The 21,437-nt window shown below is 46.9% G+C and overlaps 1 protein-coding gene across 3 annotated transcripts in view; it reads left to right on the top strand.

The window, feature by feature from the left end:
- LOC119910194 (alcohol dehydrogenase 1-like) overlaps window positions 1-15,679 on the top strand; it is a 36,536-nt gene extending 20,857 nt beyond the window's left edge. The window contains exons 1-9 of one of the 3 annotated variants that reach the window (XM_038728649.1): window positions 1,679-1,805; window positions 12,806-12,907; window positions 13,214-13,355; window positions 13,665-13,752; window positions 14,008-14,227; window positions 14,448-14,708; window positions 14,949-15,081; window positions 15,211-15,349; window positions 15,445-15,679. In XM_038728649.1, coding sequence (XP_038584577.1) covers window positions 1,788-1,805; window positions 12,806-12,907; window positions 13,214-13,355; window positions 13,665-13,752; window positions 14,008-14,227; window positions 14,448-14,708; window positions 14,949-15,081; window positions 15,211-15,349; window positions 15,445-15,478 — 1,137 coding nt within the window. In that variant the 5' untranslated portion in view covers window positions 1,679-1,787 and the 3' untranslated portion in view covers window positions 15,479-15,679. Of the gene's footprint in view, window positions 1-1,678; window positions 1,806-12,805; window positions 12,908-13,213; window positions 13,356-13,664; window positions 13,753-14,007; window positions 14,228-14,447; window positions 14,709-14,948; window positions 15,082-15,210; window positions 15,350-15,444 lie in introns of those variants that run through there. The other 2 variants (XM_038728651.1, XM_038728647.1) reach the window with 2 other exon arrangements.
- The last annotated feature ends 5,758 nt before the right edge of the window (window positions 15,680-21,437 follow it).

Below are 21,437 nucleotides of genomic sequence, written 5' to 3'. Positions count from 1 at the left end.
GAGACCTACAGCTCTCACATTAACTAAAGTGTGTAATATTATATTTTACAACTATTTGTGCAAGTGTCAGAGTTTTAAGGTATAAGATTTCCCTCTGCATGCATGTGAAAATTTGCTTTGAAGGTTGTAATTTCGGTGTTTGAGGTTTAAACAGAAAATGTATCCCCAGTTTACTGACAATGCGAGTCATAAAGGGTTTACATTAATAATAATTTAATGTGTAGCAGTTGTGAAGGGTCTTTCCAGAAATGAGGAAGTCATAAAATCAAATAAATGAATACTGAGCCAATGTTGTGTTTTGGGATGTATCCAGAACAGCAAATGTTGGAAAGAACATTTGAATTTGGTGTCTTTTGGTTAAAAAATCAGATATCTGTCTCATTGTGCTGTGCACAGCCCACAGTTTAGCCTCCTGGCTGTAGACCTGCATAGTATGAAAAAAGGAGGAGATGTCATAGAATAACAATCTTGTTTTGTCCCCTCTAGATGTTTAAGTAGGGGTTAAGGAGAGGCTAGGTCAACCTGGGAGCACTGGGCCTTGCAGCAATCATGGACTGTTATGCAGCTGGGGAAGCCAGGATAACAAGTTAAAAACTGCTCGAGAGTTCAGTGCTACATATGAGGTGAACCCAAATGACCACAGTAAGCCAATCCTGGAGGTCCTGGTAGACATGACAGATGGAGGCTTGGACTACTGTAAACCATGTAAAATCAAAGAACAGTGAAAGCTCTGGGTGCCAGGGGATATGTAAGGGCGATTGCCATTTGTTGCATATTTTTATAATTGTGCTGCAAGAAAACAGAACAGAGACAATTAAAATTTACTTGTAAGAACCTTTTAAACACAGGCATTTCAGAATGCTTAACATAACACCAAAATGCATTTAATCATTTTTTAAAACACTGAAAAGGAAAATAAAACAGGCTGAAAAAACAAAAGTAAAATTTTAATTGATAGACATAAAAGTGCAGTAGAGAACATGAAAGAGTTCAGAGGTGACTTCTGCATGTGAGCAGACAGAACTGTGATGAGTAACAGGTGATTAAATCTGCCTGTAATGACACAGGTAGATTTACACAGCTGACAGGTGGCTGGCTGGATTGCAGAATTTGGAAGTGCTCTCTGGTTGATGTTCTACTACTGCTGCAGTATTATGCAAGAAACCTCTATCAGCAAGCCAGGCTCTGTCCAACGATCACAAAATTAACCTACCACCACCTCTAAAGCTTGCTAATTAACATGTTATATCTTGTATATCTTAACATCTTAACATATATCTTAACATGTTATACCCCCCTCCCCATGACCCCATCCCATGGGAGTGGGAACGACCTTTTAATCTAACTCATCAAGAAAGCGAACAAGCATATTTCCCAATATGTTGAACTATTCCTTTAAAGCCTGTTCTCCAACTTCTTTAATAAGTCCATGGCTTAATCGCTAAAGTGTCCTATAGTCTGGAGGTGATTGTTTTATTAAAAAGAAAATAAAAAGTGATTTATTTATATTTTTTATTTTACCTTTATGTCACCATGAAGTCCCATTGAGATCAAAAACCTCATTTACAAGAGCTAGCTTGGTGGAAACTCAAGGAACTGATAACATGGCTGCAGTATCTTTAAAGAAAAATAGCTAGTTACTCATAATAACCAGAGGTAGTTAAGATTCCCTGCCCATCTGAATCTTTGCCAAACTATTTTAGTACAAAGTACAAAGTCAACTTCCCATTAATGTCCTGTAGTTGCAATTCTCTCTAAACTCTTGTTCAGTCATCTTTTCTGCAAGAATGGCCACAGATGGTAAGGTAAGCATAATCCAATATGTGGGCACTCATTTAGTGTATGTGATGTTCTTACTAGTTTCTTTTTGTAACATTTGCATGAATATTGCATGCATGAATACTCGAGTGTGGCTGACCGTAATACAAAGTTGATAACTTACTGCATATTGACTTACAGATATCCAGGTCAAATTAAGTTTTTCACCAAAAACAAGTTAAATATCATTCATTTTATTGCAATAAAAGGAGTAATCCATTTTTTTTAAGATAAGAGTGGAAGCCCAAAAATTCATCATATTTGCAAAGTGGATCAAAGAAATACTTCAAAACAAACCACTTGATATGTCAAAGAAAACTGATTTACTGAGTAATTTATACCATTCTTATAATAAAATTTGTGTTTGTCAAATAACTCATGTGTGAACTGTGGCTTTTCAATTTGTGTTTTTTCCAGGGGCAGTTGTATCAAACATTGAAACCATTAGCTTTTTATATGGAATAAATGCTTGATATGATGTTTTTTTTTTAAATGGGCTTCTAGATGATTGTTTCCATTAAATTACAGCAGAAACCACATTTCATCCCGATTCTCATTGATGTAGCGTGAAAAGCTGACAATATGATAGGCTACTTAAACTATCTGCTTTGCCTGATGCACTGTGGCTCTTTTTTTTGGAAACCCAGTGTGCTTGCAGGGGAAGTCTCCAGTGGTATTTGTCATACCTCATGCCTGTGGCGGTTTTGAGGGAGTGCCAACAGAGGCCAGTGGCCTCAGTAACACAGACCTTGGACCCCCCCGCCTCCCTCCCCTCCCTCTGGCACATAATCTAATATATATGACAACAAAAGTAAACTACATGTATAGCGTGTGAAAGTAGCTAAACAGTGAGTTATATCGTAACTTTACTCCTGCTAGTGTCTACAGCTAAAAGCTGATGAGAGTTGTTCCGGGTCCGCTCCACTTCAGAGCCCTGACAGGGTTCCCCTTCGAGGGAACTCGAACTGCGTCGGTTACGACACTATGGGAACGCCTCTAGGCGAAGCAGTTCCCCTTCGAGGGAACTCGAACTGCGTCGGTTACGACACTATGGGAACGCCTCTAGGCGAAGCAGGTCTGAACGTGAATGAAATCACTCCAATCCTATTGGCCTGTTGCTAGAACGGTAAGGTGTGACGGAATAACCGGAGGAGTATAAAGCACACCTGTACACACTCATCATTAGCTTTTTTTTATTCAGCAGGCGCTCTGTATGTTGTTTGAAGAAAGCTCCAGTCCTACAAGCAGTGTGTCTTACCTGAAGAAGAAGTCTACCAGCATGTCCGGCAACCAGATGTACAGAAGGTGTGTTTTTTCTTGCCCTCGGTACATCACGGATGGAGATTCTCATGAGATGTGTCTCTCATGTTTGGGAATGGAGCACGCACGGGCAGCTCTCGAGGGGGCTGCCTGCGCCCGTTGCGAAGCCCTTTCCGTGCGGGTACTGAGGTCCCGCATGGCTCTCTTTTCCGAGGATGGCCGGATGTGTTTTCCCTGTGGCGCGGGCCCTGCGGCCGCTGAGGCGGCCCGGCGGCTTCACTCATGGGTTCACAGCGTGATCTGTCGGAGGATTTCGGGACGGCTGAGGCTTTTTCCCGACCTTCATCCGCTGGCTCCGACGCTTCCTTTCCTCGTTCGGGAGCCCGTTCTCGGCTTCTCCCGCTCGCGGTTTTGGATCCGGAGGCGCTGCAGCAATCCGACTCCGAGGAGGCGGACGTGCTCAGCGCAGTCGACGATGACTTCCGGGTGTCGGGGCGGCGTCATCTGGCCGCGCCCGACTATGATGTGCTGCTGGAGGTGGTGACTAGAGCCGTGGCTAAGCTCAACATCAACTGGCCACGGGAGGAGCAGACACCACAGGCTAGTGGTAGCTTGATGAAAGGTTTCTTAAGCACCACACGCCACCTCCACGCCGGTCTCTGCCATTCTTTCCTGATTTACATGATGAACTGAGTAAATCATGGGGCAGACCCTTCTCTACATGGCTTTCCACACCCCGATCACTGAACTACAGTAATGTGATGGGGGTTAGGGACCGTGGTTATGGGAGGATGCCTCGGGTGGAGGATGAGCTTGCGAGCTATCTCTCCTCTCGACTTGCGTCCTCCCTGGAGAAGCCGGCGTTACCATCCAAACCATGTCGCACCACATCCACGCTTGTGGGGAAGGCGTACATGCCAGCGGGCCAGGCAGGTGCGAGCTTGCACACCACGGTGCTTCAAGCCTACCAAGCCAACCTGCTACAGGAGATGGTTCAGAGGGGGGGTCCCTCCGAGGAAGATCTGGCGGAGCTTCGCAGAACCACGAAGCGTTAGACGCAGTGCGAAGCGTTCCGCCAGTACCTCCCTCGCCGGTCTGGACCCAAGGCAGCTGAGGCTGCCAGGCGTAGGTCCCTTCCCTCTACGAGCTCCTACGGAGAGGAGGGAAGCAGAGTGTCGCTTCTCGGGGGCCCCCCGAGGAGCTGGGGCAGCGAGACGGCGCTCTCACCCTCAGCCGTCTGAGAGACGCGATCTGAGGACCGTCATCCAGTCCCGACGGAGCTCAGGGAAGACCGGGGTAGGGGAGTCTTTCTCCCCTCCCGCACCCCCCCCCACCCCCCCCGGAGGCCGACCGAGGTCCCCTCCGCCGTGGCAACAGGTGATGTTATCCCGCCGTTTACACGTTCAGGACGCACCTGCCACCATCGAGTCCGCACCGTACTGCCTGCCCCGAGGGTCTGCAGACGGACGGCATCCCGACTCACTCACCGTGGATCTTCGGCGGCTCCCCCCTGCCGTTCTGGGGCTTCAGGGGTCCACCAGAAGATTACACGAGACACCGACCACCAGCCCCGAGGGGCTGGTTCCGTTGGCAGACTTTGCAGACGCTTGGCGGAGCCTGACGAACATTTCTCCGCGGGTCCTGCGCACTGCCATAGATGGGTTTCGACTACAGTTCAAAGCCCGCCCTCCAAATTCAACAGAAGAGAGGGGGTGGTTTGGACTGTGGTCCGCCCGGAGCAAGGTCCGGTGTTGGGACAGGAAGTTTGTACTCTGCTGAGGAAAGGGGCCGTGGAACGTGTCTCCCCCCCAGACAGAGACTTCATAGTCCCCAAGAAGGACGGAGGGCTGCGTGCCCTATTTTGGATCTGCGGGTTCTAACCGGTCTCTGAGGAGATTCAGGTTAAAGATGCTCATCATCCCCGCCACCGTGACGCACATCCAATCTGAGGATTGGTTCGTCACGATAGATCTAAAGGACGCCTATTTCTAGGTCTCCATCCGTCCTTCTCACAGGAAGTTCCTGAGGTTTGCCTTCGGGGGTGTGGCTTACCAGTATCGGGTTCTTCCATTCGGCCTGGCACTTCCCCTAGCACATTCACCAAGTGTATGGATGCAGCACTGGCCCCGCTGAGGCTCCGGGGCATCCGGATTTCAACTTCATCGACGACTGGCTCATCCTAGCCCAGTCTCGAGAGTTGGCGGTTCGGAATCGAGATGTCGTTCTGGCTCGTCTGCGGCGTTTAGGGCTCAGGCTCTACGCAAAGAAGAGCGTGCTGGCGCCCACCCAACGGGCTGCGTTCCTAGGGGTTGCATGGGATTCGACAACGATGCGGGCACAATTGTCTCCGGCACGTGTCGACACCATATTGGCTGCCGTGAAAGGGGTGAAGTTAGGCCACGCCATCACTATGAAACACTTTCAACGAGTGTTGGGTCTCCTGGCGGCTGCGTCCAGCGTAATACCATCTGGACTGCTGCACATGAGACCCCTGCAGTGGTGGCTAAGGAACAAGGGTTTTTCCCCGAGGGGAATCCTCTCCGTCTGGTTTGGGTTACGCGCAAGTGTCTTCGTTCCCTATCAGTTTGGAAGGAAACTTGGTTCCTGTCCCAGGGGCCCGTGCTGGGAGGGTCTTGTCGCCGGCTGGTTATTTCGACAGACGCCTCCCTCACGGGCTGGGGCGCGGTCATGGATGGCCGCTTTGCAAGGGGATCCTGGCAGGTGCATCGATCCGAGTGGCATATCACTGTCTCGAGATGTTGGCGGTGTTCCAGGCTCTAAGGAGTTTCCTGCCCGATCTCCAAGGCCACCACGTCCTGGTTCGTTCTGAGTAGAACAACACAGCGGTGGTGGCCTATCTGAATCACCAGGGCGGTCTGCGCTCGCGCCCTCTGGACAGACTGGCGCGTCAGATCCTCCTGTGGTCCCAGCAGAGGTTACTATCGCTCAGGGCGATGTATTCCTGGGGACACAGAATCAGGGAGCAGACCTGCTGTTGAGGCAGGGGCTGAGGCCCGGGGAATGGAGACTTCACCCCGAAGTGGTGGAGCTCTTGTGCGAAGAGTTCGGCCCCATAGACGTGGATCTGTTTGCGTCTCAAGAGACTACGCACTGCCCGCTATGGTTTCTCTCGTTCCTCCAGCCCCGTTGGGTCTGGACGCCATGGTACATTCGTGGCCGAGGCTACGTCTGTACGCTTTTCCCCAGTCGCTCTGCTCCCGGGGTTCTGGAGCGGGTCCGCCAGGACTATGTCGGCCTACTGCTCGTAGCCCCGTTCTGGCCAACCCGGGTGTGGTTCTCGGACATCATGTCGCTCCTGGACGGCCCGCCGTGGCGGGTCCCTCTGAGGAGAGACCTGCTGTCCCAGGCGCAGGGCCGGGTTCTTCACCCTTGCCCCGCCATATGGCGACTGTGGGTCTGGCCCCTGAGGGGGCACAGTACCTAGAGGCGGGTCTAACAGCCGGAGCAGTCGAGACCCTCCTGAGCTCCAGGGCCCCGTCCACACGGAGGATGTACGGCCTGAAGTGGAGTGTTTTCTCCACTTGGTGTAGGGAGCGGTCGGTGGACCCTGTTACCTGCCCGGTGGTTCAGGTACTTGAGTTCCTCCAGGACCGGTTCTCTGCTGGTCTTTCCCCTTCCACCCTCAAGGTGTACGTGGCAGCTATTTCATCTTTCCACACCCCTCTGAGGGAGGGGTTCTTGGGGAAACTTCCCTTGGTTGTACTTTTCCTCCGTGGTGCCCGGAGGATGAGACCTGCGACTCGGTCCAAGGTTCCCACTTGGGATCTGGCAGTGGTTCTTGGGGCGTTGGCTGAGGCCCCCTTCAAACCCCTGGAGTCAGCTGAGGCTAAGCACTTGACCCTCAAGATGGCCTTTCTCCTTGCTATCACCTCTCTAAGGAGGGTGGGGGAGCTCCAAGCGCTTTCGGTTTCCCCGCAAAGCCTGGAGTTTGCCCCGGGGAATATTAGGGCTATCCTGCACCCTCATTCAGGATACATCCCTAAAGTGCCTTCTTGTGCGGCAGGGTCCACAGTGCTGCAGGCATTTCATCCTCCACCTCATGTGACGGCGGAGGACGGGAGACTTCATCTGCTCTGCCCTGTCAGAGCACTGAGTATTTACACTCTGAGGTCCTCCCGTTGGAGGAAGGCTGACCAGCTGCTAGTGTGTTTTGGGTCTCCCAGGGCCGGGCTCCCTGCATCCAAACATACTATTAGCAACTGGATTGTTCAGACTATTTCCCTGGCCTATCAGGTGCGCGGTTTGCCTTCACCTGTGGCTGTGAGGGCTCATTCTACCAGAGGCAAGGCGGCCTCTCGAGCCCTCCTTTCCGGGGCCTCTTGCAGGATGTTGTTTAGCGGCTGGCTATGCCACTCCGCACACATTCATTCGGTTTTACAGTCTTGACCTTCCTTCGGCACCTGGCACTCGTGCGCTCTCCTCTTAGTAGTGCCACTTTATTGCACACAGGGGCAGGCGGGGTTTTCGGCACGGTTTAGTGGGTATCTCGTTCCCATAGTGTCGTAACCGACGCAGTTCGAGTTCCCTCGAAGGGGAACGTCTCGGGTTACGTATGTAACCCTGGTTCCCCGAGAAGGGGAACGAGAGACTGCGTCGGCCCGCCGCACCTCTCTCCCGCCTGAAGCGCCTGCTTCATAGTTTAAGCTAATGATGAGTGTGTACAGGTGTGCTTTATACTCCTCCGGTTATTCCGTCACACCTTACCGTTCTAGCAACAGGCCAATAGGATTGGAGTGATTTCATTCACGTTCAGACCTGCTTCGCCTAGAGGCGTTCCCATAGTGTCGTAACCGACGCAGTCTCTCGTTCCCCTTCTCGGGGAACCAGGGTTACATACGTAACCCGAGACGGTCTGAACGTGAATGAAATCACTCCAATCCTATTGGCTTGTTGCTAGAACGGTAAGGTGTGACAGAATAACCGGAGGAGTATAAAGCACACCTGTACACACTCATCATTAGCTTTTTTCTATTCAGCAGGCGCTCTGTATGTTGTTTGAAGAAAGCTCCAGTCCTACAAGCAGTGTGTCTTACCTGAAGAAGAAGTCTACCAGCATGTCCGGCAACCAGATGTACAGAAGGTGTGTTTTTTTTTCTTGCCCTCGGTACATCACGGATGGAGAGTCTCATGAGATGTGTGTCTCATGTTTGGGGATGGAGCACGCCCGGGCAGCTCTCGAGGGGGCTGCCCGTTGCGAAGCCCTTTCCGTGCGGGTACTGAGATACAGCATGGCTCTCTTTTCCGAGGATGGCCGGATGTATTTTCCCTGTGGCGTGGGCCCTGCGGCCGCAGAGGCGGCCCGGCGGCTTCACTCATGGGGTTCACAGCGTGATCTGTCGGAGGATTTCGGGACGGCTGAGGCTTTTTCCCGAACTTCATCCGCTGGCTCCGACGTTTCCTTTCCTCGTTCGGGAGCCCGTTCTCGGCTTCTCCCGCTCGCGGTTTGGATCCGGAGACGCTGCAGCAATCCGACTCCGAGGAGGCGAACGTGCTCAGCGTAGTGGACGATGACTTCCGGGTGTCGGGGCGGCGTCATCTGGCGGCACACGACTATGACGTGCTGCTGGAGGTGGTGACTAGAGCCGTGGCTAAGCTCAACATCAACTGGCCACAGGAGGAGCAGACACCACAGGCTAGTGGTAAGCTTGATGAAAGGTTTCTTAAGCACCACGCACCACCTCCACGCCGGTCTCTGCCATTCTTTCCTGATTTACATGATGAACTGAGTAATCATGGGGCAGACCCTTCTCTACATGGCTTTCCACACCCCGATCACTGAACTACAGTAATGTGATGGGGGTTAGGGACCGTGGTCATGGGAGGATGCCTCGGGGGGAGGATGCGCTTGCGAGCTATCTCTCCCCTCGACTTGCGTCCTCCCTGGAGGAGCCGGCGTTACCCTCCAGCCATGTTGCACCACATCTACGCTCGTGGGGAAGGCGTACATGGCAGCGGGCCAGGCACGTGCGAGCTTGCACACCATGGTTGTGCTTCAAGCCTACCAAGCCGACCTGCTACAGGAGATGGTTCAGAGGGGGGGTCCCTCTGAGGAAGATCTGGCAGAGCTTCGCAGAACCATAGAGCGTTAGACACAGGGCGAAGCGTTCCGCCAGTACCTCCCTCGCCGGTCTGGACCCAAGGCAGCTGAGGCTGCCAGGCGTAGGTCCCTTCCCTCTACGAACTCCTATGGAGAGGAGAGGAAGCAGAGTGTCGCTTCTCGGGGGCCCCCCGAGGAGCTGGGGCAGCGAGACGGCACTCTAACCCTCAGCCTTCTGAGAGACGCGATCTGAGGACCGTCATCCCGTCCCGACGGAGCTGAAGGAAGACCGGGGTAGGGGAGTCTTTCTCCCCTCCCGCACCCCCCCCACCCTCCCCGGAGGCCGATCGAGGTCCCCTCCGCCGTGGCAACGGGTGATGTTATCCCGCCGTTTACACGTTCAGGACGCACCTGCCACCATCGAGTCCACGCCGTACTGCCTGCCCCGAGGGTCTGCAGTCAGGCGGCGTTCAGACTCACTCACCGTGGATCTTCGGCGGCTCTCCCCTGCCGTTATGGGGCTTCAGGGGTCCACCAGAAGATCACACGAGACACCGACCACCAGCCCCGAGGGGTTGGTTCCGTTGGGAGACTTCGTAGAGGCTTGGCGGAGCCTGACGAACATTTCTCCGTGGGTCCTGCGCACTGCCATACATGGGTTTCGACTACAGTTCAAAACCCTCCCTCCAAACAGGAAGTTCGTACTCTGCTGTGGAAAGGGGCCGTGGAACGTGTCTCTCCCCCAGAGACGCCGGTTCTACAGCCGGTACTTCATAGTCCCCAAGAAGGACGGAGGGCTGCGCCCTATTTTGGATCTGCGGGTTCTAACCGGTCTCTGAGGAGATTCAGGTTCAAGATGCTCATCATCCCCGCCATCGTGACGCACATCCAATCTGAGGATTGGTTCATCACGATAGATCTAAAGGACGCCTATTTCCACGTCTCCATCCGTCCTTCTCACAGGAAGTTCCTGAGGTTCGCCTTCGGGGGTGTGGCTTACCAGTATCGGGTTCTTCCATTCGGCCTGGCACTTCCCCTCACACATTCACCAAGTGTATGGATGCAGCACTGGCCCCGCTGAGGCTCCGGGGCATCCGGATTTCAACTTCATCGACGACTGGCTCATCCTAGCCCAGTCTCGAGAGTTGGCGGTTCGGAATCGAGATGTCGTTCTGGCTGTCTGTGGCGTTTAGGGCTGAGGCTCAACGCAAAGAAGAGTGTGCTGGCGCCCACCCAACGGACTACGTTCCTAGGGGTTGTATGGGATTCGACCACGATGCGGGCATAATTGTCTCCGGCATGTGTCGACACCATATTGGCTGCCGTGAAAGGGGTGAAGTTAGGACACGCCATCACTATAAAACACTTTCAACGAGTGTTGGGTCTCCTGGCGGCTGCGTCCAGCGTAATACCATCTGGACTTCTGCACATGAGACCCCTCACGGGCTGGGGCGCGGTCATGGACGGCCGCTTTGCTAGGGGATCCTGGCAGGTGCATCAATCCGAGTGGCATATCAACTGTCTCGAGATTACACTCTGAGGTCCTCCCGTTGGAGTAATGCTGACCAGCTGCTAGTGTGTTTTGGATCTCCCAGGGCTGGGCTCCCTGCATCCAAACATACTATTAGCAACTGGATTGTTCAGACTATTGAACTACTATCCCTGGCCTATCAGGTGCGCGGTTTGCCTTCACCTGTGGCTGTGAGGACTCATTCTACCAGAGGCATGGAGGCCTCTCGAGCCCTCCTTTCCGGGGCCTCTTTGCAGGATGTTTGTTTAGCGGCTGGCTGGGCCACTCCGCACACATTCATTCGGTTTTACAGTCTTGACCTTCCTTCGGCACCTGGCACTCGTGCGCTCTCCTCTTAGTTGTGCCACTTTATTGCACACAGGGGCAGGCGGGGTTTTCAGCATGGTTTAGTGGGTATCTCGTTCCCATAGTGTCGTAACCGACGCAGTTCGAGTTCCCTCGAAGGGGAACGTCTCGGGTTACGTATGTAACCCTGGTTCCCCGAGAAGGGGAACGAGACACTGCGTCGGCCCGCTGCACCTCTCTCCCCGCCTGAAGCGCCTGCTTCATAGTTTAAGCTAATGATGAGTGTGTACAGGTGTGCTTTATACTCCTCCGGTTATTCCGTCACACCTTACCGTTCTAGCAACACCAATAGGATTGGAGTAGTTTAATTCATAGTTCAGCCCTGCCACGCCCAGAGGCGTTCCCATAGTGTCGTAACCGACGCAGTGTCTCGTTCCCCTTCTCGGGGAACAGGGGTTACATACATAACCCGAGACATTTGCCACATACATTAAAATATGACACTCAGCTGGTTGCTGAGACAGACCAGCCCTCCACTCTACCAGTAGCAACAGCAGAGGGAGGACAGGAGGGACTGAGTTGTTCAGTTGTTGTCGGGAATATGATTTATTTTACTTTATTTATTTTACTATTTTACTGACATGTTAGATTTGTTTCCAGTGAGATATTAGTGACTTTGCGGTTGTAAATCCTGTTGCTTCTCTAGAAACAACATTTAGTTAATAAAAAATGTTACATTCTTTTTTTAAATAATATATTCAATTATTTTGTAATGAATAGAACTTGGAAGAGCATCGATAAAGGATTACCAATATAAGCGTGAAAATAAAATCCTAATGATCCCAACTCCTGAGAAAATGTCCGGTCCATCTCTGTGTCCTGGTTTTAAAATCTGGCCCAACTGAATCTGTAATTGAATAGCCCTGGTCTAAAGTGATCACAGTAATATATCTTCCTTACAATGAAAAGTACATTATACTGAATGCAGCATTGTAGACAATGTTTTGTCTTTGTAATCAACGTTTCCATTGCATGGATAGTCTTTGGATATTGCTGGAATTGTTCTGATTCCCTGTCCTTAAAAGGTAAATTATTATCATAACAATTTAATAATGCATTGCATTTAAACCACACTTTTCATACACAAAAAGTGATAACAGTAGCCTACATGGATGCTGGACATGCAGTCTGCCAAAATATGTATCCCTGTCCATAATGCACAGATGATGGCTTACTATCAAGTATTTAATTTTGTGTATACTTCATATGATGACTAATAACAGGGGTGAATATGGAGAAGTTTCTATTTTCCTAGCAAAAGTTATAGTGGGATACAAATTATTTCAGACTGTATGTGATGGTTTTCAACTTGTCATAAAATGTTTTCCCCCCTTTATAATGCACAGATGATGGCCTACTATCAAGTATTTAACTTTGCGTATACTTCACATCAGGACTAGTTATAGTGGGATACAAAATACAAACTGGGATCCAGAGAATAGTACACTAGAGCTTATACTGTTCATTAAGCCTTACAAAGAAGTATTGCATCAAAGAATGTACTGTAACTTGAGCAAAAGTTAACGTGAATGTTTTTTTTAATAATGTAATTTAATAAAACTATAACTAAGATACTGAAAAGATCCTGTTACTGAAATAAATAAATGTCAGTTTATGAAACATACGAAAAAATTACATTATATACTAAACAAGACATTTTGAAAGCTTGAACATTGCCTTGGTCTCTTTTGTCCTGGATTGAATATGCCCCTCAAAACAAGCCTGGCCCCCTTAATAAAATTGGTCTAGAACCACCACTGCCTCATGCTTAGTGTGGTGTCACTGCCTTCTAGGTCATCAAGTGCAAGGCAGCAGTGGCCTTTGAGCCCAACAAGCCTTTGGTGATTGAGCAGATTGAGGTAGCTCCGCCCCAGGCCGACGAGGTCCGCATCAAGGTGAGAGACGTCCACTATCAGAACACACACGGGCACTTGTCTCTTTCTCTCTTACCTGCAGCAGCCTGACTTTGTCACACATTGGTTTTCACAGAGTTGTACTGTCACATAAATAAACATCCAAAAAAGCTTAGTGCAGCTTACATGATGTGTTAAATGATATGTTTGATATTAACACTGAATAAACGTGTCAATAAAATGTGAAAGTGGTGCTAGTACTGCTGAACCCACTGAGAGTGAACACTCATCAGCCTGTCTCCTTAATCATCTTGTGTTGTCACTGTTTGGTTACTGTCTTCGCTGCAGATTGTGGCAACTGCAGTGTGCCACACAGACCTGTATCATCTGTTTGAGGGTAAGCATAAAGACGGCTTCCCAGTAGTCCTCGGCCATGAGGCAGCCGGCATCGTAGAGAGCGTCGGGACAGGAGTCACTGAATTTCAGCCAGGTCAGTTTTGAACGAACATTATGAGATATGTATGTGTTGAGTATGTAGCTGGGGCATTTTTACTTAACTAAACTTAGCAAACTAGAAACAGCTAGCCTGGTTCTGTCCAAAGTTCAGAAATACAGTGACCAATACAGATGTCAACTTTTTATTCAAAAAAATGTAAAAATGTAAAACTTTAAAACGGTAAAACTTTCAAATTCTAAATGTACAGTCTATAAGTGCTGCAGACCGTTTGAAGATGTTTACCATATAGTCCAGCTTAAGGCACTGTTGAAACTCACTGTGAACATTCTTTTTGTCTTTCAGGAGACAAGGTTATCCCTGTGAGCTACTCTCAGTGTAGAGAATGTCGCTTCTGTAAGAGTCCTAAGACCAACCAATGTCAAAAAGCATGGTGAGCTCAATAAGCACTCATCTCCTGCCATCTACTCCATTCATACAGTTACAGGCCCATTTGATGGAAACATTTTATTCAACATGTCTCCACAGTAGGCACTTTGTGACGATACCACAAGTCAGATAGTTTAGATCTTTGGATTTTTTTTTCATTTTAAGCATATTGCAAGTATTCAGTGGACCCTCTAATAGGACAAAAGTGCCACTCAAATCAAGTGTAATTTTTTTTTCATTAAAAAATGTTATTGTTCAGGTCCAATATTCGTCAAGATGTGATGGTATCAGTAGATTCCAGGTTCACCTGTAAGGGGAAGAAGGTGCAGCAGTTTACGGGAACCAGTACCTTCTCTGAGTACACTGTGGTTAACCAGATGGCTCTGGCTAAGATCGACCCCGCTGCCCCTCTAGACAAAGTCTGTCTCCTTGGATGTGGGATCTGCACAGGATATGGAGCAGCAGTTAATACTGCTAAGGTGTGTATGTTTGACTGTACATCATGTTTTGTGTCTTGAAACAACAGAATGGGACGTTTTGTGTTACATGCCTATAAAGTTGACAATTATTGTGATATAAAAGATGGGGAGGTCTTTGAGAGAACAATCACTCATTAAGGGACACGTTTCTGTTGCTTATTATGAAGCATCAAGAAGTTCAAACTAAAGTGCCATGTTGACCAAAGTCTTTTGACTTTAGGTGGAACCGGGCTCCACGTGTGCTGTGTTTGGCCTGGGAGCTGTGGGTTTGGCTGCAGTCATGGGCTGCAAGGCTGCAGGAGCCGAGAGGATTATCGCTGTCGACACCAATCCAGAGAAGTTTGAGAAGGCCAAGGTGTTTGGCGCAACTGACTTCGTGAACCCCAAGGATCACACTAAACCCATCAGCCAAGTGGTGTCCGAGATGACCAACGGAGGAGTGGACTACTCCCTGGAATGTGTCGGGAATGTGGGAGTCATGGTAGGGAGCTTTCATCTGATTTGAGAATATAATGAAGAGGTACCGTGTTACCTAAAACAATAACCTTTTATTCTTATCTAAATCAACTGAGTTCACTTCCTCTTTCCCAGCAGTAGCAATTGAAGAAGAGCTGAGCGTCATTCATTAAGTTACCCAGCCCACATTTCCTCAGCTAGCCCAGAGATTTGGACCAGCACCCATTCAGTTTCAAACCACTAACTTTAACGTTTCTCCATTCAGCGCAGTGCCTTGGAGTCTTGTGTGAAAGGTTGGGGTGTCAGTGTGATTGTTGGCTGGACAGACTTGCATGACACTGCTGCGAGACCGATTCAGCTCATCGCTGGACGCACATGGAAGGGCTCCATGTTTGGAGGTGAGACAAATGTGACCACTGACTAGTCAGTCTCAAACTAAATGACTGTGGGCTCATGTTCTGCATTTCTCCAGCCAGTCGTGTTCTGGATAAGACTCCATGCTCTGATTTTGGGATTTTGTGACTTAGGTTTTAAGGGTAAGGATGGAGTGACTCAGATGTGCAAAGCCTACATGGACAAGAAGTTGAAGGTGGATGAGTTCATCACTCACAACATGACCTTGGACCAGGTCAATGATGCCATTGAACTGATGAAGCACAGCAAATGGTAGGTTTATGCTTTCTCCACCATTTATGACTCACCAACACAGATAAATAACCAGGTGCAAGTCTGATCATTTCACTTTTATTTCTGTTCCACAGCATCCGGACGGTCCTGAATGTTTCTCCACAATAAGTCCACAGCAACACTACTCAGTGAATCATCTGCAACGTTCACATAAGCAAAAGCTAAACATGTCAAAGTGTTTATAGAGCAAAATAAATGGTGAGTGCATGAGAGTGCATGCCCCCGCACCCCAGCAAAAGTGGATATCATTTTTATCAATCATTAAGAATACAGGCAATTGAAATAAACAATATTCATGTAAACAAAATAGCCTAGCTAGCATCAGAGTATTTTTGTTTGTTTATGTCACCATATGAACCCTATATATGTAAGCTTAGGTCCTCTAAACATTCATGAAGTGGCTCTACTTCTCCCCAGCTTGAGAACAAACAAATAGTTTTAGCTCAGATTTACTCAGACCACCCTAATCATATCAGTGTTTGCATAACTAGGCAGACAGCATTGTAATTATTCTGCTAGGATGGGCTCCTGGATTTGTTCCCCCAACAGGGCTTCAGCCTGTTTCCTGAAGAATTTTTAATAAATTATAGGATATTGCAGTTTAACAGTAGGCACACTAAACTACAAATAATCTTCTGATGTTGGCCTCTGTGAAAGTTTACAGTGAGTTCTGCTGAGAAGCAGAGACACTGAAACTGAAATTTTAGCTGAACTCAAATTTAAACAATTAATAATATCAAAAACTAATAAAGGGCGGCACGGTGGTGCAATGGTTAGCACTGTCGGCTCACGGCAAGAAGGTTATGGCCCTGGCCTTTCTGTGTGGAGTTTGCATGTTCTCCCCGTGTCTGTGTGGGTTCTACCTGGGTTCCTCCCACCATCCAAAGACATGCAGGCTAGGTTGATTGGTGTCTCCAAAATTGTCCTTAGGTGTGACTGGTTGTTTGTCTATGTGTGGCCCTGCGATGGACTGGCAACCTGTCCAGGGTGTACCCCACCTTTCGCCTGATGTCAGCTGGGATTGGCTCCAGCCCCCCGTGACCCTGTACGCAGGGTATGGGGTTGACGATGGATGGATGGAAAAACTAATAAAAACATTCCAAACATTTTTTCTTGTTCCTGAATCCTAGACCAAGAAAGATTTCAGCGAGAATTGTTTGGAATACAAAGAAAAACCCACGTCAGGAGAAATACAGGCTGCTCTGGAAAAAGATTATGCGGTTGTTGCAAGGAGCACAATACAACGATACTATACAAAAAAGAGCTGCATGGATGAGTTGCCAGAAAGAAGCCTTTCCTGCGCCAATGCCACAAAAAAGCCGGGGTTACAATATGCTGTAATTTGGAGTGACGAGACCAGTATAGAGCTTTATTGTCACAACCATAAGCGCTCTGTTTGGAGAGGGGTCATCAAGGCCTATAGTGAACAGAATACCATCCCCAATGTGAAGCATGGTGGTGGCTCACTGTAGTTCTTATGTGGGGGGTGGGGGGCTGACCAAAGACTTTGCATGAACTGGAGGCATTTTGCCAAGATGAATGGGCAACTATACCTCCTGCAAGAATTTGGGGCCTCATACACAACTATTACAAAAGACTGCACGCTGCCATTAATGCTAAAGGTGGCAATACACAGTATTAAGAAATAAGGGTGCAGAGTTTTGAACAGGGGTTGGTTCAGTTTTTTCTTTGTAGCCATGTTTTGTTTTATGATTGCGCCATTCTTTTAGGGAAGGTATGCTGACTTCTCCTCACATATATCAGAATAATGAACTTCTGTGAATGTTTAAATGGATTTGAGCTGATCTACAGAGAGCAACTGCTGCTAGGATTGCCCAGACTGCTCCTCTGCTCAGCCAAGAGTTTACGGAGCAGAGGTTAATGTTTGCAATACTGGAGGAAGGATATCATTGACAGGTTTTTAATTATTTATTGGAACATTAATTAAAATTTAACAGCTGTAAAAGAGAAACAGTCCCTCAGTGTGATGGAATGGTCTTGCAACACTTACTAAAAGAGAGCCAGTCAGTCTGTAATGAAATCAAAAAAGCTAATCCTTGTAATGTTCATTCCTTTTTCAATGATGACACATTGTTGTGATGAACAGCTAGCTTGTGCTAGTCATTTATTTTTCCACTCCATGTTATATTGATAAGAGTTCCTCTCTCTGAGTTAACACAGTAAATTATCACAGTGCCGCCTTGTGGCTACATGGATATATGACATGTTACTGAATCTCTTTACAATCCTGACCTTGGGTTACCTAGGAGTTTTTGTCCTTATCAAGGCAGCTGTCTAAGTTAGCCAGCAAACCAGACAGAGAGACAGAGATCGACTTATTGCTTCGGAACATCACAGGCTGTCACCTTTGGCTCAGCAAATGATCTTAATGTGATCTGAGGAAACCTGTGTGCTATTATCCTTAAAGAAGGAAAATTCACAAAGACAAAAAGAAGAAATTGAACTCTATATTTGTCCAGTGTCTGCGCTAGTTGAGGCTTCCGTTTGTTAGAACATGGTGCACAAGTTTGGGGGAAATGTGTACATTTCATCTGCAGTACAAACAGGCATGTGGCAATTTGTTTTCCTCCATTCATTTAACCAAGGCTCCTTCCACTATTGCACTGAATGGGTTGAATTTTATCATGAGCCAGATCGCCTAAAGGCAATGAATTTTGGCTGATGTGTTTGCTATCGATTTGTGCGTCTAAATTATGAAAAACGTTGCTGCAAACACTTCAGTTACTGTATGCTCATTTAATAATATAATTATAACCAGACAATGCTGCATCTATGGAAGTTGTAAAAATCCAAATTCTGATAATATAATGACATATCAGACAGTCTGCCGTACCTGATACTGATACTTTTTGTCAAAATTTTAACTATACTGATTTTTCAAACTGGAAATGATTTTTCAAATATAATCATCATTTTTAGAGGTAAAATGTTTTATACACTTAAAGGTAAATGACATGATGCATACCACCCATTAACAAATTTATTACAAATGCAAATATGGGTAATGGGCAATTAAATACAAATGTTTGTGCTAAAAAGTATAAAAATAGTTGAGTACTTTACAGAATAATTAAAGTAAAAATAAAATAAATTATTACATAATTATGAATTTAAAAAAACCAACATAAAATGTGCACATTGGCACTTAGCATTTTTTTATTTGCCTATTTTTACTGCCTACTTGATGGGCTGTAACCTCACTTGCTAGAAATGAAGAACACGCCTGTTTTCTCTGTTGCTTGCAATAATGCAACATGACGGCGCAGGACAACACCACAAGACCTATTCACCACAGTAGTGTTACTTACAGAGGTCTAACTGTTATAAAATGTGATAACGATCTCATTTAGAATAATCAGTCTAGCTCACTAACCGTTTTGTTACCATCCAATACGTTTAGCTATGGTGACATTGCTGAACCTCTGGTGAAAGATATACGATTAGTTATTGAAAAGCGGCAGATGAGCTAACGGCAACATATAACATCAGCTATATGCAGTCAATGCTGGGATACATTGAGTCCACTATATAGGGTATAATAATTCTCCCTATACATTCGGACAGCACTCCAAAATGGCGACCTCACTATATAGTCCATTATATATTGAGTATTGGGAGACTTCGGACACAGCCTTTGTTTCCGGCTCACACAGGAAACACCGAATGTCCTGTAAATGGTCTGAAAGTCCGACCCATTAAAAAAATGCTTTCACACTAGAAATGAACTGAACCATGGTTCAGTTTGATCCAGACCGAGACTTCCTCTTTTTGTCGGACCAAATTTCGCCTGTTTGGTCTGGACCATGGTAGAGGGGAGATTTCACACCTGTAATTTTGGTTCAGCTCAAATTAAAAAGTCCGAAAGTCGGAACCAAATAAGGAAGTTGTGAAAGCCTCCTGAGTTTCCAGCACATTGTGTAAAGCTGTCTCCCGGTGTGTCACTCTCTGCATGTCTGATTCTGCTCGCTCATATAATCTGCAATCTGCATCAGTCAGTCTAAAATCTGCAGTGGCAGCTTAAAACTAATAGAAAAATAATAATTTGATAATTTAGACAAATCAGTGAGATTATTAATTTAGTACTAATAACATTTTGTTACAAGTTGTCTCCTTCTTGGAACAAAAGAGGAAGCTCACACAAACATGACCTTAAAGGACTTTATTCTGCAAAACTAGTTACATAAACATGTAAATGTGTAGAACCCAATAATGTAATAATTTCCCAATGTAATAAAAATTTCCTCTTAACTCTGTCAAAAAGATTAAAAAAAAAACCCTGATAATGTAATAACTTCCCAATAACGTAATAAAATGTCTTTACCAAATGTGTCACTCTCTGTACCATTAATGTAATAAATTGTTACATTAACAGTGTTAAATAGTTTATTTAGCATTTAACCATGATGTTCCTATGATAACTGCTAAATACTAGGGTAATGTTTATGTCAAGGCTAGGCTGAGGGAAAAGTGTGGACCCAAATGCAGACAACAGCAAGGAGGATGCAGCTCAAACAAAAGATTTATTTAGCAACTTAAAACAGGCTTACGGTAGCACAGCAGGCAAAAAGTCCAAACAAAAGTAACTCCAAACTAAAACTTAATCCACAGGGAAAATCCATAAATAAGGACCAAGGTACAAACCAAGGATTAATCCAAAAGCGCGGGGACAGGACGGAACACTCAACACAGACGATGAAGACGCAACATAGACAAAACTGAACTGAGGGTTTAAATGCACAGGCAAATGATCAGTAAGGGCGTACACAGGTACAAGTCATGATGAACTAATTAGGCACGCAGACAGACTCAGTGAAACAGGGCAGAGTGAAACAGGAAGGCGAGACAGACCATGAAACCAAAACGGAAGAATGAACCAAAAAAAGATTAAAATAAACTAATAGAACAAGAACAAAGCTAGACAAGAACACCAGACACTGATGATAACAAAATAAAAAGATGGACAAGAAATAAATAACTAAGGACAAGGAAGAGAGAAACAGAGGCAAATAGAAAGACACATGAAACAATGGCAAAATCACAGGGACAAAATACAACTCATATATAACCCAAAACTACACTTAATAACAGTTTCAGATGTTTATTGGTCAAGTACACTGAACTTTTAGGGTGCAGTCTTCTTGCTCATCCTTGTTGCTCTCCGGCTGCGGCTTTCACATTTTTATAACAACACACAGACTTCACACTAACACACACACTACACATTTTGCAAACACACACACACACCACCTGGCCAGTTAAACAGTGTTGTTAGCAGGCTGTATCAGAGCCTCAGGTGAAGGCCATAATTTAGAATTAATTGCATATCCGACTAAGAGACAATCGGGCCTTAATGGATTTTAACAAATTGTGCTAGCACCTGCCCTCAGGCCTGATAAAATACAAGACTAGACACATAAATACAATGGGCCTCTGCAAGTGAACTGCAACTCTGAAGGCTGTGAAGGTCATCATGTGACACAGCACACAAACTTAGAATGTGTCGATTTTATCCAGCTGTGTAATTGTTTTATGCATGTACAATGTTTTGCTAATATCAAGATGATGTCTTCTTGATCAGTGTCCCATTTCAGACTTCAGAGTTGTTATAGGGTATGATACAGCTGCAAATAAGTATTTGAACACCTGAGAAAATCAATGTTAATATTTGGTACAGTAGCCTTTGTTTGCAATTACAGAGGTCAAACGTTTCCTGTAGTTTTTCACCAGGTTTGCACACACTGCAGGAGGGATTTTGGCCCACTCCTCCACACAGATCTTCTCCAGATCAGTCAGGTTTCTGGGCTGTCGCTGAGAAACACGGAGTTTGAGCTCCCTCCAAAGATTCTCTATTGGGTTTAGGTCTGGAGACTGGCTAGGCCACGCCAGAACCTTGATATGCTTCTTACAGAGCCACTCCTTGGTTATCCTGGCTGTGTGCTTCGGGTCATTGTCATGTTGGAAGACCCAGCCTCGACCAATCTTCAATGCTCTAACTGAGGGAAGGAGGTTGTTCCCCAAAATCTCGCAATACATGGCCCCGGTCATC

Source organism: Micropterus salmoides, unplaced genomic scaffold, assembly GCF_014851395.1.
Source record: "Micropterus salmoides isolate LMB-PRFRI ecotype aquatic unplaced genomic scaffold, ASM1485139v1 Ms_hic_scaffold_19, whole genome shotgun sequence".
NCBI classification, from domain to species: domain Eukaryota; kingdom Metazoa; phylum Chordata; class Actinopteri; order Centrarchiformes; family Centrarchidae; genus Micropterus; species Micropterus salmoides.
This window is presented reverse-complemented; position numbering and strand designations above follow the sequence as displayed.